Genomic DNA, 15,337 nt, shown 5'->3' with positions numbered 1-15,337 from the left:
ATAAACTGCATCGATACATAATAATGAAAAAATAATGTACGGATAATAATACAGGAACCAAATGTAACAATACAGGTCTGTAACTCAGTTAAAGAGGTGGTGCCATGGTTTTGCACTCTTTCTGTTTTTCATGTGTCTATGAGGTTGATAGAACTTCATTAAGCCCCCTGGTGTGTTTTTATGGTGTTTTATGTCTTCTCTGACTATTTTGAGTTTCTTCCTGGAGGCTGAAACCTTGAGGGTCAAACGTGCCAATAGAAAAACAGCACTTTAATGACACGGTAAAATTATACCCTCCCCCTCATTATCATAACACAACAGGTGTGGGCATGAGGAGGAGGAGGAGGGACGGTGGGTGGTGCTAAGGTGAGAACCAGGTATACTTAAATACCCACATAAAAACATAATTTTAACACTTTCTGTACACTTTTTTGAAAAAAATCTTCCTCCTAGTATAACCATAATACCTGATGATTATGTTTTAGGGGGGGGGGGGGGAAATCACGGCACCCCGTCTTTAAATTAACACTGAGGATTTGACAGTGCAGATTGGGGTCCCAGAGATAACCACGTCATCAAACGGGGGTCCGTGACCTGATGCATATCAAACTGGAGGTAATTAGTCTGTCATCCCTGCCTCTCTCCTTTCCTCACTGACACTCTATAAGCCAAGGACCTCTCATCTCCCCTCTGCTCCAAGAACGCAAGGATCATGTCTGTCCGCGCTAGTTGTTATCACCCAGCTCTCATTCACACACACACACACACACACCCACACACACCCACACCCACACACACAGGCGAGAGTTATCAGATTCAACACATCACACCCTACAGTCTAAAGAGTGTTTCCTTACACTGTCAAGGATAATACACTGACTAACACACAACCGCACAAAGAAAGACGTGCGCACACACACACACACACAAGCAAACAACAAATCCTGACCCCACACACACACACACACACACAGGTGTATTACCATGCCTGCAGAAGTGGGTGTGCCTCGTGCCTTTCCCAGTGACACCCTCTTCTGAAGCTCTTCCGGGCCGGTGGTGGTGGTGGTGGGGGTGAGGGGGTAGGGGGTGGGGGGGTGGGGTTGGGGTGGGGTACGTTTGCACGGTTCACGAGGTCAGGGCGTGAACTTCGGACCGTCTCCCCACTTCATGTGTCACTGGGTCCACCGCTGTACAAGCGCTTTATCCTTCTGGATGGAGAGAGAGAGAGAGAGGAGAAGGAAAGAGAGGGCATTAATGTTTAATTTAATGTTGTGCAACGAAAATAATCATAAAAAATGCAGTTGTTTTTAGTTTTGTGTTGCGTTTTTATTTTTTTTATCTCTGAATTGTTTTGACCCATTTTCAGCAACAAAAGCTGCTGGATTCTCAGCAGTCTGTTCAGCGAAGCGTTTAGAGACTGGCTTGGGAGTTTAGAACCAGACAGACAGACAGACAGACAGACAGACAGACAGACAGACAGACAGACAGACAGACAGGACTTCATTTATAATACATGACCCAGCAGGGGGCCATAGGGAGAGAGCTCTGATACAAACATGCACTTGTTTTCATACACTAGCTTACTCACGCTGAGCGTTAACACTTCATGCACCCACACGCACACACACACACACTGAAGATACTCAGAAAATGTAATAAAAATAGTTATGATATAAATATATTATTTAAAGAATTAAAAAAATTACCAAACCTGCCAACCAATGATGGTAGGCTTCTGAACCGTCCACAGCCCTCCTCTGCGAGAGACCGACTGCGTGGACTGTGTATATTATTATGAGCATTAGTGAGCACCAATTATATGAAGATAGGTTGAAAATGGGAGAAGTGGTCCTTTAAGTTAAAAATGTGAGTGCTTCTTCCACCACTGGCGTTTAGCAAGAATGCTAAGAACTTTACAGGTATGTGTGGATGCACACACAAAACACACACACACACACACACACACGCACGCACGCACGCACGCACGCACAAATAAACGTGTGTGCGACTACCACTACTACCTTTAGTCCTACAAAGTGCTCTTCACAGTAAACGACATGTCTAGGTGTGGTATGTGTAAACTGAGGCCAGGTTTATCAGTGCAGAGTAAAGTGAGGTGAACAGTCACACAATGGGACCTATTCACAACATGGAATGTCAACAGTATCTCTCCACTGACAGTACACAGACACATCTGGACACACTCAAACCCGTGGAGTGACATTTATACACAGTAGCTGTGTGCGTGTGCATGGACTGTGTGTGTATGTGTGTACTTTGTGGGCATCTTATGTGTGTGTCTGTTTCAGTGTGCTGTGGTTTCAGTGTGCTCGATACAGTAGCTGTGTGCGTGTGCATGGACTGTGTGTGTATGTGTGTACTTTGTGGGTATCTTATGTGTGTGTCTGACTCTGTTCCAGTGTGCTGTGGAGGGGGAACTCTTCCCTCAGTTGTTCACAAGCAAACACCATGTGAATAATAACCTGTGATATTCTTTCAGAATTCTTTCAAAAGTCCTATATTAAAATTGCCTAATGGGTGGGTGGGCGGAACGCGGCCCTTGGTGGCCCGAGGCCCCATCTGCACTGATGTCAGACACAGTCAGCAATGGTGTCAGACACAACAGAAATCGTCACACGAACCTCTAGTAGTGAAAAAAGCAGATCTACGAGCTCACAACGAGTCGCATCACGGCACATTTTGAACTTGGTAGATCGGCTATTTTTGCTACTTTTGCCAACACTGTCATATGACTTATGAATTAAAATGGGTGTTAATTTATGAAAAAACATAACAAGATTAAATATGGAGATACAAGGTTTAGGACTAGATTGGGATCCCACTATAGTTTAGTTCAATGATTCACTGCCTTTTTACATTTGAAGGACCCCCTCGTTTGATACCATTTTAATCTCTGGAACCCCAATCTACACTGTAAAATCTCAGTGTTAACCCTCCAAGACCCGCAGTTGTAATATTACAACATTTGTATTTTATCAAAAACATGGTATAAATCATTTGTTTTCCTGTTATTCTTTCACCTAAACATCATCATTGGATCCTATTGTTTAGTCTTGCAATGTCATTGGCCGGGATATTTGCATATAAATACCCCCCACAGAGGCAGGAAAAGTCACAACTTGAAAATCCTTGAAGGAAGAACAATCTCTTTTTCACTGGACAGGATTTCTCACAAAAAAGTAAGTAAAATGTCTGCAATAATTTTTTTGGTGATCATTAGAATGTCTAGAACATGTACATATGATATTATTGGGAAAGATATCCCCCAAATGTAAATTAGAGCATGCTTTATACTTGTTGTTTTTTTACAACTCTGGGTCATAGTGGTAGCAAATAGCAATGCCACCTGTTCACCTGGCTAAGTGGAGTCTTATAGTTTTCACAATACATTTATACAATTATGTGTATTTTCCCCACATTGCATTACTATATATATATATATACCACAAATAACCACAAACATTACCAAAATGTTTTGCTAAAACATTATAGGCAATGAAATGTTATAACTTATAAGCTAAAGCAGTATATTTGTCTTCGAGTACAATTGGTTAAAACATACAAATTGGTATGTGTGTGTGTGTGTGTGTGTGTGTGTGTGTGTGTGTGTGTGTGTGTGTGTGTGTGTGTGTGTGTGTGTGTGTGTGTGTATATATATATATATATATATATATATATATATATATATATATATATATATATATATATATATATACCAATTTGTATATTGTAACCAATTGTACTCGAAGACAAATATACTGCATCATTAGCTTATAACATGTCATTGCCTATAATGTTTTAGCAAAACATTTTGGTAATGTTTGTGGTTAGCAATCAGTGTATGGTAATTGTTCATATGGGAGTCGCCCAGTTAAGAATCTCTCATCATTGTTCATGTGATGGGTGTTGGGATTGCCCACTTACAGTCATCCCCAATCCCTTTGTTAGGCTAAGCATCATCATTCATCACTGATGGTGCTAAGTACCATCATCACTGATGCCACTTGTGAGGATAAGCAAAGTACAATAGGTTGGCCAGACAGTATTGTGTGACTTGTGAAATATGTACCTGCAGTGAGATGTGCTAGTACTAATGTACTAATGGTATTTCTTTATTTTCATTTCAGAATGCCACAAGCAAGGAGAGAGCCTCGCTTCACTGCAAGGGATGTGTTGGATATTGTAATGAATGGAGAGAGTGATGTGGACATCGACTTTACTGAAACTGATGAAGAGTCGGATGAAGAGGCCTGTGGAGAGGAGTCCAAAGAAAACCATCCACCCAGTGAACCCAGTGAACCCACTGACCCACTGCCCCCCCCCCAACCGGCCAAACACGCCAAACCCAGTGAAAGATATCAGTGGCAGAAGAAGACCTTCATCAGCCCTAATACAGACTTTTCTGGTCCACCTTTGACTGAAGATGTGAGTTCACTCCACACACCACTGCAGTACTTCCGCCGGTTTGTGTCCGAAGACATGATTGACTCCCTGACAACAAACACAAATGTGTACAGCCTTCAAACAACAGGAACATCAGTTAACACAAGTGGAAAAGAAATAGAGCAAATGATGGGCATGCATCTGAACATGGGCCTTGTACAAATGAATGGATGCCGAATGTACTGGGAAGCCAACACACGATATGCCCCTGTAGCTGATGTGATGCCACGCAACAGATATCAGTCTTTGATGACCTCGTTACATCTAGTTGACAACTTGACAGTGCCAGAGAGTGAAAAGAAGTGAAATGATAAACCATAACCATATAAATGAACCCTTAAGTTGTTTTAGTGAAGTATATAGACATTTGCCATGCTATTCTGACAGTGAGTAAAATGGCCTATAGGAAATTCTGCTACCCGTTAGACCCACTGTTGTAATATTACAACATTTCAATAAAACCTTACGAAAACTATTTTTTTTTAAAAACATTATATTTTCCTCTCCAAAGTACTCCTAAAACACCATCTGAAAGGTTGACAATTTTTTTTTGTAAGTAGAAATATATCCGGGTCTTGCAGGGTTAAATTGAACAAATTTGTACTGTGCACTCTCAGAGTGACAGACCAGTAAGGGTCCATTTGGACCTATGGTGGTCCAAATGGAAACAGCGCAATAAATACAGTAGACAAGACACACACACACACACACACACACACACACACACACACACACACACACACACACACACACACACACACACACACACACACACACACACACACACACACACACACACACACACACACACACACACACACACACACACACACACACACACACACACACACACACACAGCTGTGATTGCGGGTCTCTATTAGAGCAGAGAGTAACAGGGGATTATACACCAGACAATGCTCAGTGTTTCCTGGGAGAGAGGGATGAAGTGAGGCAGGAAAAAGAGAAATGGATGAAGACAACAGACCTATACCTCTATGTAACAGACAATCAGAGGAAAATCAAAAAGAAGAAAAGGGCGTGAGAATGAGGACGATGGTGGAGAACGAGCAGGGGCAGTGAGAGAGACAGTAGAGGGAGGGGGGGGGGGAATAAACAAGAGGGAGAGAGAGAGAGAGAATGAGAGAGAGAGTGAGAGAGAGAAAAGAATGAGAGAAGAACAAAAGAATGAGAACGAGAGAGAATAGAAGTGGGAGAGCCAGGAGAGAGAGGGGACAGCCAAGTGCAGACACTGAGCCGGCCCCGTGGGGAGACTGGCTGCACCACAAGCATCCCCTCTCCTTCTCCCCTCCCGCTTCTCTCACTAAGCCTCAGGCAGCTAGCCTGCCACGCTAACAATGACCAGCTCAACACACCTGCCAGGGACACAGCCTTGTGTGTGTGTGTGTGTGTGTGTGTGTGTGTGTGTGTGTGTGTGTGTGTGTGTGTGTGTGTGTGTGTGTGTGTGTGTGTGTGTGTGTGTGTGTGTGTTCATGCTCTGCCAGAGAGAAGACTGCCAAATCTCCTCTCTCCCTGCTGGAGCTGGAGGGCATATCGTCTCTCCTCTAACACGGCATGGCCACTTTAGACAAGTGTGCACACCTGCGTGCATGCACGCACAGACACATACATGCACGCAGGCGTGCACACGCATGGATGGACACGGACGCGCACACACACACACACACACACACACACACACACACACACACACACACAAGCAAGCAGCAGAATATCAATGCACCATCTCTTCTAATTAAAGCATTTAATGAGACAACAACAACCACCCTTCCTCTCTCAATGGTCATCGTGACCGCTCAGTGTTAATACCTACCTATCAACCGCAATGACAAACATTTGCGAGTATTAACGTTTTAAAAACCTTAATGAGGGAACAGGATATCGAGACTTCGATGCATAAAAATAAAGAAAGAAAAACTATAAACAACAACTTATGTACCAGGCCTGACACTTCAAAGAAATACGATGTAGTGCACCCACCCTCCCCCGTCTCCCAGTGAGAGTTTGAGTTACTAAAGCCTACATTTTTATCCGTTGCGCGATGGTTGTCGTGCGCCGACCTACAAGGTCGCTGATGCGACGCGTTGTGAGCTTATAGGTCTGCTATTATCGGCCTGCTATTATCGGCCCGTGACAAAGTATGAATATGGCTAAGGACACCATGTTTCAGCGGAGGTGTGTTGGTGTGTGTGTGTGTTTGTACTAAATCCTCGGTGACCATCTCTACTTGGCCTCACACTGACTAATTACAGTACAACACCCAACCTCGCTGTATTTCACTTCCACCCAGAACATAGTGTAAATCTGGAAATACAGCACCTCCTGTTGCTGTAACCAGGGCTGTCATTTTGTTGATGATTAATTGTCATACAAGTAATTGGGATTAATGATTTAATTAGCAATGCCCAAAGTGTTTTTGGCATTGAACATTGAAACTTACAGTATGTATAAAAGATTACATTTCTGCTTGCCTTCGTAAACAAAAAAAATGCACAGGGCACATATGACAAAATGACTATAAATATACAAAGATGACTTATGATGAAAAAAATTTATAATAATGTACTACGGCCAAAATGTAATAATTGAATCATTAAAAAAGTCCCCAAAAGCATCAGATCTACAAGCCACCAGTGCATGGCAACACAAGTTAGTTCATTTTTATGATAATTGTTCTACATACGGTATATATTTTTGGGTTTTGCTCTGAATGCCCAAAATAGGAACACAAGGCTAAAAGTGGTTAAGAGCGTGGACCATGTGGAAAGAATGATGAAAATATGACATATTTGTTGATTTCATCCAGCTGTTTTAACACTGATGAATGGAATCCAATCCACTTTATTTATATAGCACATTTTACAAGGCAAGGTTACCAAAGTGCTGCACAGAAAATATTAAAAGCTAAATACACTACTTGAGCTGAAACAACAACAAAAAACAGTAAAGTGAAAAACTAAATAAACTAGAAAAAGTGTTCCTCGGAGCACAGGTCTTCGCCAGGTCAGGTAGGTTATTGTGGGTCAGCAATGATTGTATTTCGCCAATCAGGATGGAATATGAAAAATCGGACAGATCCGTCTTGATCACATGACTATAGAGATAAAGTGTACTGATTTGTGTGATGTTTAGTAATATAAAAAAATTTGTTTGGGAAAAATCGGCCTCCAGGTGGCGCTATAACAGGACAATGTGAAAAGGCTGGCATGTGTTCCTTGGCCTAGTGGGAATGCACGTGCAAAGTTTCACAGCAATTGGACGCTGCGTTTATGATTTGAGGCATTTTGTTCAAAACAAGCCACTCTTGTAAACTTTAGATGCCAATCTTAGCCAATCAGGATGGATTATAAAAAAATCCAACAGATCCGTGTTCATTACATGACTATAGAGATAATGTGTTCCGATTTGCGTGATGTTTGGACAAAATCTGTAGGAGTAATATAAAACATTTAGCAAAAATTGGCCTCCTGGTGGCGCTATAACAGGCTGATCTGAAAAATTCGGGGCAGAGGTTCTGCTCTGGCATCCAGGGAGTGTGCACACACAGTTTTACTGCGATCGGGCCAACGGTGCCGGAGATTAGCTGTTCACAGATGGACGCACGGTGCAAAACATAGTCTCGGCCATGCCTTCGGTCTGGCGGAGACGACAACAACAAAAGAAAACGCATCACTATAGAACACAAGACGCAGCAGCGTCAGCAGACAGTGAATCAAAGCAGAGAACACAGAACTCTCTAACGGGATCAAAAGAGATACTGAGGCGCCAAACCATTCAGTGATTTGAAAAACACCCAAAAAAAATATATAAAATCGTAAAATCAATTCTGAAGCAAACAGGGAACCAGTGAAGAGTAGCCAGAATCAATGTAATATGGTCATGCTTGCGGGTTCCAGTTAGGAGACGAATGTAACAATTAGGCAATAATTGCTGTTAGCTCGAATAATTGCAAGCAGGCGATTATGTAATAATTGTGACAGGCATACTGTAGCTGTGACTGTGACCATCCAAAAGACACAGAGAGAGAACTTGTCAACCGTAAACAAATTAGGGGGGGGGGGGATGATTGAGAGAGATAGAGGGAGAAGAGGAGGGGGTGCAAATAAGAGCACCTGACCTCCTCCTATACTGCTGAATTATTCATCAACTATTTCTCAATCCACTCATCTCTCCCCCCCCTTATTTTTCTCATCTTCCACATCGTCGCTGTCGGGCAGAAACCTTGTATCTCCGCGTTTCAACTTTGTATGGTAAATCAATGCCCTACTCTGTCATACAAGTGTGTCCGCGCCACAAAATTGCGATCTACATGCTCGCCACGCTTAGTGAGCTTGTAGATAGTGTGTCTGTGGGTTTTTATAAATATTAAAGAAATGATAGTATACTATTAACACGAGCTTGGGACTAAATAATAACTACACTGCATCCATTGGAACGCAGGTTCATACAAGGTTTCCACCCGACAGCGACGTTATTCATGCCGTCCTGGTGGGTCATTAGTGTGCGATTGTCTGCTTTTCTCCGGAGGAGAAGAGAGGAGAAAGAGGGAGCAGTGCTGGCAGAGCCATCAGCTCATTAACACAGGAGCTGGATGGCTCCAGCACACACACACACACACACACACACACACGGAAAATAGAAACAAACACTTAACTCTCACTCGCTCCCATTGTCTCTCACTCCCCTCATTCCCCCTCAACTCTGCATTGGATCTATATTCTGCAAGCAGCTTATGATGCACAGGAGAAAACGAGAACGTTGACTCTCACTCGTGTGTTAGGGCCAGGCGATGTGACTTCAAATCACTATCACAATCATTTCAAACTTTTGCCTCGACTTCGATTAATGAACGACGCGTCGCGAGCTTGTAGATCTCCTATTTTTGCACGCCACCATTGCACAACAAAGTATAATACAGGGTTAAGGGGTTAATCAGACAAATTGATTTAGTCGATTATAAGAAAATGTGTGTGGATTCATTGTATAAGAAATACACACAGAAAAAAAACATGCTCCTTGATTATTCGATGAACCTATGTTTATAGGTTTCAATTGCCCAGCCCTAGTTAACACTCATTTCTGCAACTAAAGAACGGGTGTCTAAAACCCCAGTTTTCCAGACAGAGATGGGGTTGGGTGTGTTGGGAACTTAGGGTGATGGGTGGGGTGTACGTGTACGTGTACGTGTACGTGTACGTGTACGTGTACGTGTACGTGTACGTGTACGTGTAGCCAGTGGTGGAAAAAGTAAAAAAAGGTAAAAGTATCAATACTGCAATGTACAAATACTCTGTTACAAGTAAAAGTCCGGAATAATTTGCTTGAGTAAAAGAACAAAAGTATTGGTATCAAAATATACTTAAAAGTACAAATGTAAAAGTACTCATTATGCAGAATGTCCCATTTCACAAGTGTTCAAAATGTATAAAAATCTTTGAAAATAGCAGATCTACAAGCTCACAATGCGTCGCATCACTACGCATTGTGAGCTTGTAGATAAATAAATGTATATAGGGTTGAAGTGGTTAGTGTATGTTTTGTAATAATAATCAAAATCTACAAAGTGACTAGTAACTAAAGTTTTCAAATAATTGTAGTGGAGTAAAAGTATAATTTTTGCCTCTGAGATGTAGTGGAGTAGAAGTAAAAGTACAGAAATTTGGAAATAATCAAGTAAAGTGAAAATACCTGACAATTGTACTTAAGTATAGTACTTGAGTAAATGTACTTAGTTACTTTGCACCACTGCTTGTAGCAAGCATCAAGGAGTAGGAACTGATAGGAAGATGGAAGGTGAGATAACGGAGCTGAGGAGTGTTTGCTGGGGTGGTTTTGAGCAGCAATTTACACCTATCTGTTCTGATAACCATCATATCAGATGTGAACTGAGGCACAGAGCGACAGCCTGAGGGACAACGGACAAAGGAAGGGAAGAAACCTCGGAGAATGGAAAACTGACGAAGGAGAAAACTGCATTCAACACCTGACAACACGCTTCTTAACACACACACACAGCATGGAAAGTAACTGAGTACATTTACTCAAATACTTTGTATTTTTTGAGTTTTTAAATTTTTCGATACTTTATAATTAAACTCCGATCCACTACATACTGTACTTTTTACTCGACAAAAAATATTTTAAAACTTTAGTTACTAGTTAGACTATTTAGAATTTTATCGCAAAGCATACATTACCACTTAAGCCCCATTTTATACTTCGGCGATTCGAAAATAGACGAAATACAAGCTCACAGCGCTTTGCAATGCTGGATCTATAAACATCATAAACAACTATTTTATGATGAGCCATAAGAGTTTATCTACCCCAACCTCACTCATACCATCATCCATTCCTGTCTTACACTCTCCTTTATTAGTGTGGTTGCCCGAATGGGCAACCAGACTATTGTTTTACAGAAACTTTATCTCTAGATAAACTTTTTTTCTATTCGCTACTCCTCCCACAGTTTATTTTTCCCAATTTAGTGCCATATGTCAAAATGACCGGCCTCACCGGGAATCGTGTGCTTGTATCTTGTTAAGAGATTGGTTGGATAGTTTTATTGATATTGATTTATTAGTGCATTAAATGTCCCCATCCACTTTAATGGAAAAGTGAAAAAACTCAAATTCAAGTATTTTTTTCTCAGAAACCGTAAGAGCTAGAGTTACCAGATTTGGAGGGGAGGTTTATAATTTAGTCCGAAATTATTTAAATAAATAATCACACCATTCGGCCTCATGGTGGCGCTATAACAGCCCACTTTACGTTTTTGGCCTATAACTTTTGAACCGTAGGTCCTAGAATAAAAATCTTTTTCCCCCTAGATTCCTTGGGTCATGACGCAACTCCCCATATAGGCCACGCCCATTTGCGTCAGGATAGATTTTCCGCCATTTTGAATTTTCTTCAAAACACTTTTAGCTCCTCCTCCCACATATTTTCTCCAAATTTCACAAAAATCGGTACACATGATCTCTGGACCCATGCGATAATCTGGAGTGAAACAGAATTTTGATAGTCCATACCGTTCGTCCGTAAATGGCTTCCAAAGTTAGCGGAAGGGAACCGTTTTACAAAAAAGGCCACAAATCACTAACGAAACGTCCAGTCAATCCCAAATTTGAGTCACATATCGAGGGTGGTTTACTCAACGAATCCCCAAAAGTATTTCCACTTTGACCAATAGGGGGCGCCACAAATGCACAAAACGTAACCGTTTGATGCAAAAATATGATTTTTGGGGGGATCAATCCTCTCAAAATGAAATAAAAGTGATATCAGGAGTGACTAGACAATATGATTGGCCCTTTACATTTGTGGGAGGGGCCTATTTCCTAAAATCAAAACGGCATGTATCACGAAGGCAGGATCCGATTGACACCCGATTCGAATGGCACGTCACGCGGCCTCCGACGGTATTCCTCCCAGCTTATTCCCCGAGTCCCGGCGGCAGCGACCCGCGACTCGCGTCGGCGCAACCACACTTTGCAATTGCCCTGAATTGCGACGCGTCTAGTTTTATCTGCTTCTGTGAACTGCTCCACTGTTGTCCTGGTGCACCCACATCCACGCACGTGTCACACATGCACGGTAAACATACTTATGACACATTAGGCATTCGTTTTAATCACGTTGTGGTGGATCAGTTTGTTATTAGCTTTTGATGAATAAATTGGTCTTTTACAGCCACCATTACAAACCACAGACAACAATATTTAGTAACAAGATTTACTGTGGTGTTGAGAAGTACAGCGCCAACTCAGGTCCGTTTTACTAAGTATATAGGTGATATTTTTATCTTACCTAACTCTATTCTGGGTTGAGGTGATTCTTGGCTGTGTGTGCTTAGGTGTTTCAATAGCGGGGGTTATTTCTAACGCATCCTGTTTAAACATTCATTAGCTACAGCTGAAAGGCCACCACTGTGTGGTGTGTGTTATATTAATCCTGGCCAGAGCGTATCACCCCTCTGCATTATTTGTGGTACAATGTGGCTGGTGATGAGCGGGAGACACACACACACACACACAGACACACACACCTTGGACCAGGTGGTCTTGAGTCACATACTGTAAGACCAAGGATTCTCAATATTTCTAATTTCAAGGAATCACAATTTGATATTTTTTCTCTCTCTCTGAGTGTACAAATGGAACCAAATGGACCCTTACAGACCCATAAGGGTCCATGTGGACCTTGGTCCCTGGACCAAATGTTGATGAACAGAACGAACACACACACATCTCTGTGGTTAAGAAGCGTGGGTTGTGTAAACAGGTGGCTGACTGCAGTGAGCTATCTGTTTGCTCTGCTCATTGTCAATTGGAGAACAAATGGATCATGAAGAAAGACAAATGGGAGGGCGCGCACAGAGAGAGAGAGAGAGAGAGAGAGCGAGAGAGCGAGAGAGCGAGAGAGCGAGAGAGCGAGAGAGAGAATAGAGGACAGAAAGAGAAATGGATGGGGGGCAGAGAGAGAGGGAGAACATACAGGACAGAAAGAGAAATGGAGGGGAGAGACAGAGAGAGTTAGAGCAACTAGAGGACAGAGACAAAGTGACAGTGTAAAGATGTTAAGACACGTTTATATAAAAGTGCTAGAGAATATGAGCGTGGCTGCTGCTCCTGACAGCGTGAGACGTAACCCAACATGATGGACGACTATGGAAGAACAGAGAGATCAGAGGGCGGTAGAGAGAGAGAAAGAGACAGAGAGAAAACAAGTTAAAGTAGGTTAGAGAGTGAGGGAGAGAGGGAGAGGGACAGAGGTAGACAGAAAGAGGACACAGAGATAGAAGCAGAAAGTAACCAAAAGAAAGGAGAGCAGAACAGAACAGCAGTCCTACTCACATTATTTAAGACTGCGATAGAACCAACTATATAACTATTGTATTGTGGAAATGGCTGCAGTCATACTTAGGTTGTAAAAGTTGCTTGTTCTAATATAGGGTCCTGGTTTTTCTCTTCATCCACCCACATTACCAATTATATATTTGTGTGTATGAATCAGAGCACGTGAGCGGAGCGGAGCGGGTGGAAATGCCGCTCGGCGCTCCAGGGGGCTGGTTTCACGCTCGCTATTCGCTCACGTTGACTCCCCCCACGCTCCGCTCCCCGTCGCTCACGTTGATTTGCGCACCTCTCGCTCCATGCTTCGCTCAAACCGGGTCGCTCAACAGTAAAAAAAAAGAAAAGAAAAAGAAAGTAGAAATTGTAATGAAATCTCGGTGCACTGTGCACTGCTGGATGTCTGTGTGTCTCTGAGTTCGTGCGACCGGGCATGCTCAAACATTCGGTGCGCGGCCCCGGCGGGGGCGGCTTGGAGCGGCAGGCGGTCCTCGCTCTGAGTAGCGGTCCAACCTTTTCCAACCTATCCAGTCACAAACTCCCCGCAGAAATAGATACATCTCTTTCTTGGCATGTATTTAGCTCCAATAATAGATAAACATAGATATTTCCATTCAGATAAGAACTGTTAACATACATTTTCGTTACCACGTAAGAACATATACTTCCTGTCCAGTAGTAGTACATGAAATTCATTCCCAGATAAAATTTAAAAAAATCCATCCAGATAAAAACATACCGTACGATTCCTTCACACACAAGAAAATGAATTTCCATGCCAGAAATGCACATAGATTTACATACCAGGAAAAACTAAATGTATCATTACCAGAAAAGCCGATTCCATCCCCGATCTGATGATATCAACATTTACTTGTTGATCTACTATTTTGGTGCACCACACAGCGTGCAACTAAGTACCCCATATCAAGCACAGACGAGTCCAGTTACAAGAAAGATGTTATCTTCTTTTTTTGTCACGCACACACACCAAATTGCTCGTGACAGCAAGTCTGAACTGAAGTCCGTATTATCTAGAAAAGTGGTTCCCAAACAATGGGGTCGGGACCCATTTTTGGGTCATGCAACTATTTCTATGGATTACAAGTAAATATCGATTATAATAAAGATGACTAAAATAAAATGTCGTGAATAAAATTAAACCTTAAAAACGTTTACATAGCAGAGCTTGTACATCGGCTATTATCCACTATTATATAGGGCTTAACCCTTTAAGACCTGGAACGCATCTGTGTCACCTTAGATTTCTTTGGCTATTCAAAAATAGCAGATATACAAGCTCATAGCGTGGCACTGAGTGCCGCGCTATGAGCTTGTAGATATGCTATTTTTGAAAAATCTTGAAAAAAAAAGGTTTTTGATTTTTTAGGATTTAGATTTTTTTAAAGAATCGCCTCAGGCCTTAATGGGTTAAGTAGTTAATGTTTGTAAATGTGGGTCCCGGGGAGACACCAAATGTATATTTTGGGTCTTGAGGTGAAAGGTTTGTGAACCCCGGCTCTAGAGTGATGCTGGAGCATGCAGTGCAGTAACTGAATGTACTGAATGTCAACAGCATGCAAACTGCTGTAGTGCCAGAAATATTAACAACTGCTTGACATGGAAATTAATCAATTGCAGAGGCAGTGTCAAGATTAGATTCATTTATATGTATTTATAAAGAGCTTTTCAAGAGTTTCAAGATATAACAGAGCGTGTGTGTGCGTGCGTGCGTGTGTGCGGTAGATATGACACGGTAGAGCAAGCCTTTTCAGGCCGCAGCCCCCCCCCCCCCCCATTTAATTTGACTCTGTTTTTTTTTCTCTTTTCTTTCTTTCCCTTCTTTTTTTGGAGGTATTAAAAAGGCCTTAAAAGTCCCTAAATTGTCACTTCACCGTCATCTGGGGGGACCCCCCCCCCCGCAAAATCCTGTGGGTCCCAATCCACAGGTTGAGAACCACTGTTGTAGAGTGTAAAAATAGAACCTTATATAGTTAAATGG

General features: G+C 42.2%; 1 protein-coding gene across 8 annotated transcripts in view; it reads right to left on the bottom strand.

Moving 5' to 3' along the window:
* strbp (spermatid perinuclear RNA binding protein) overlaps positions 1-15,337 on the bottom strand; it is a 130,298-nt gene that overhangs the window by 54,213 nt on the left and 60,748 nt on the right. For all 8 annotated transcript variants that reach the window (XM_080420052.1, XM_080420051.1, XM_080420055.1 and 5 more), the window contains exon 3: positions 984-1,208. In XM_080420052.1, the coding sequence (XP_080276178.1) occupies positions 984-986 (3 nt within the window). In that variant the 5' untranslated portion in view covers positions 987-1,208. The remainder of the gene's footprint in view (positions 1-983; positions 1,209-15,337) is intronic.

Source organism: Gymnoscopelus braueri (genome assembly GCF_963280865.1).
Source record: "Gymnoscopelus braueri genome assembly, chromosome: 22".
Taxonomy (NCBI): Eukaryota; Metazoa; Chordata; class Actinopteri; order Myctophiformes; family Myctophidae; genus Gymnoscopelus; species Gymnoscopelus braueri.
Note: the sequence above shows the minus strand (reverse complement) of the source record. Positions and strands in the feature narration are given on the sequence as shown.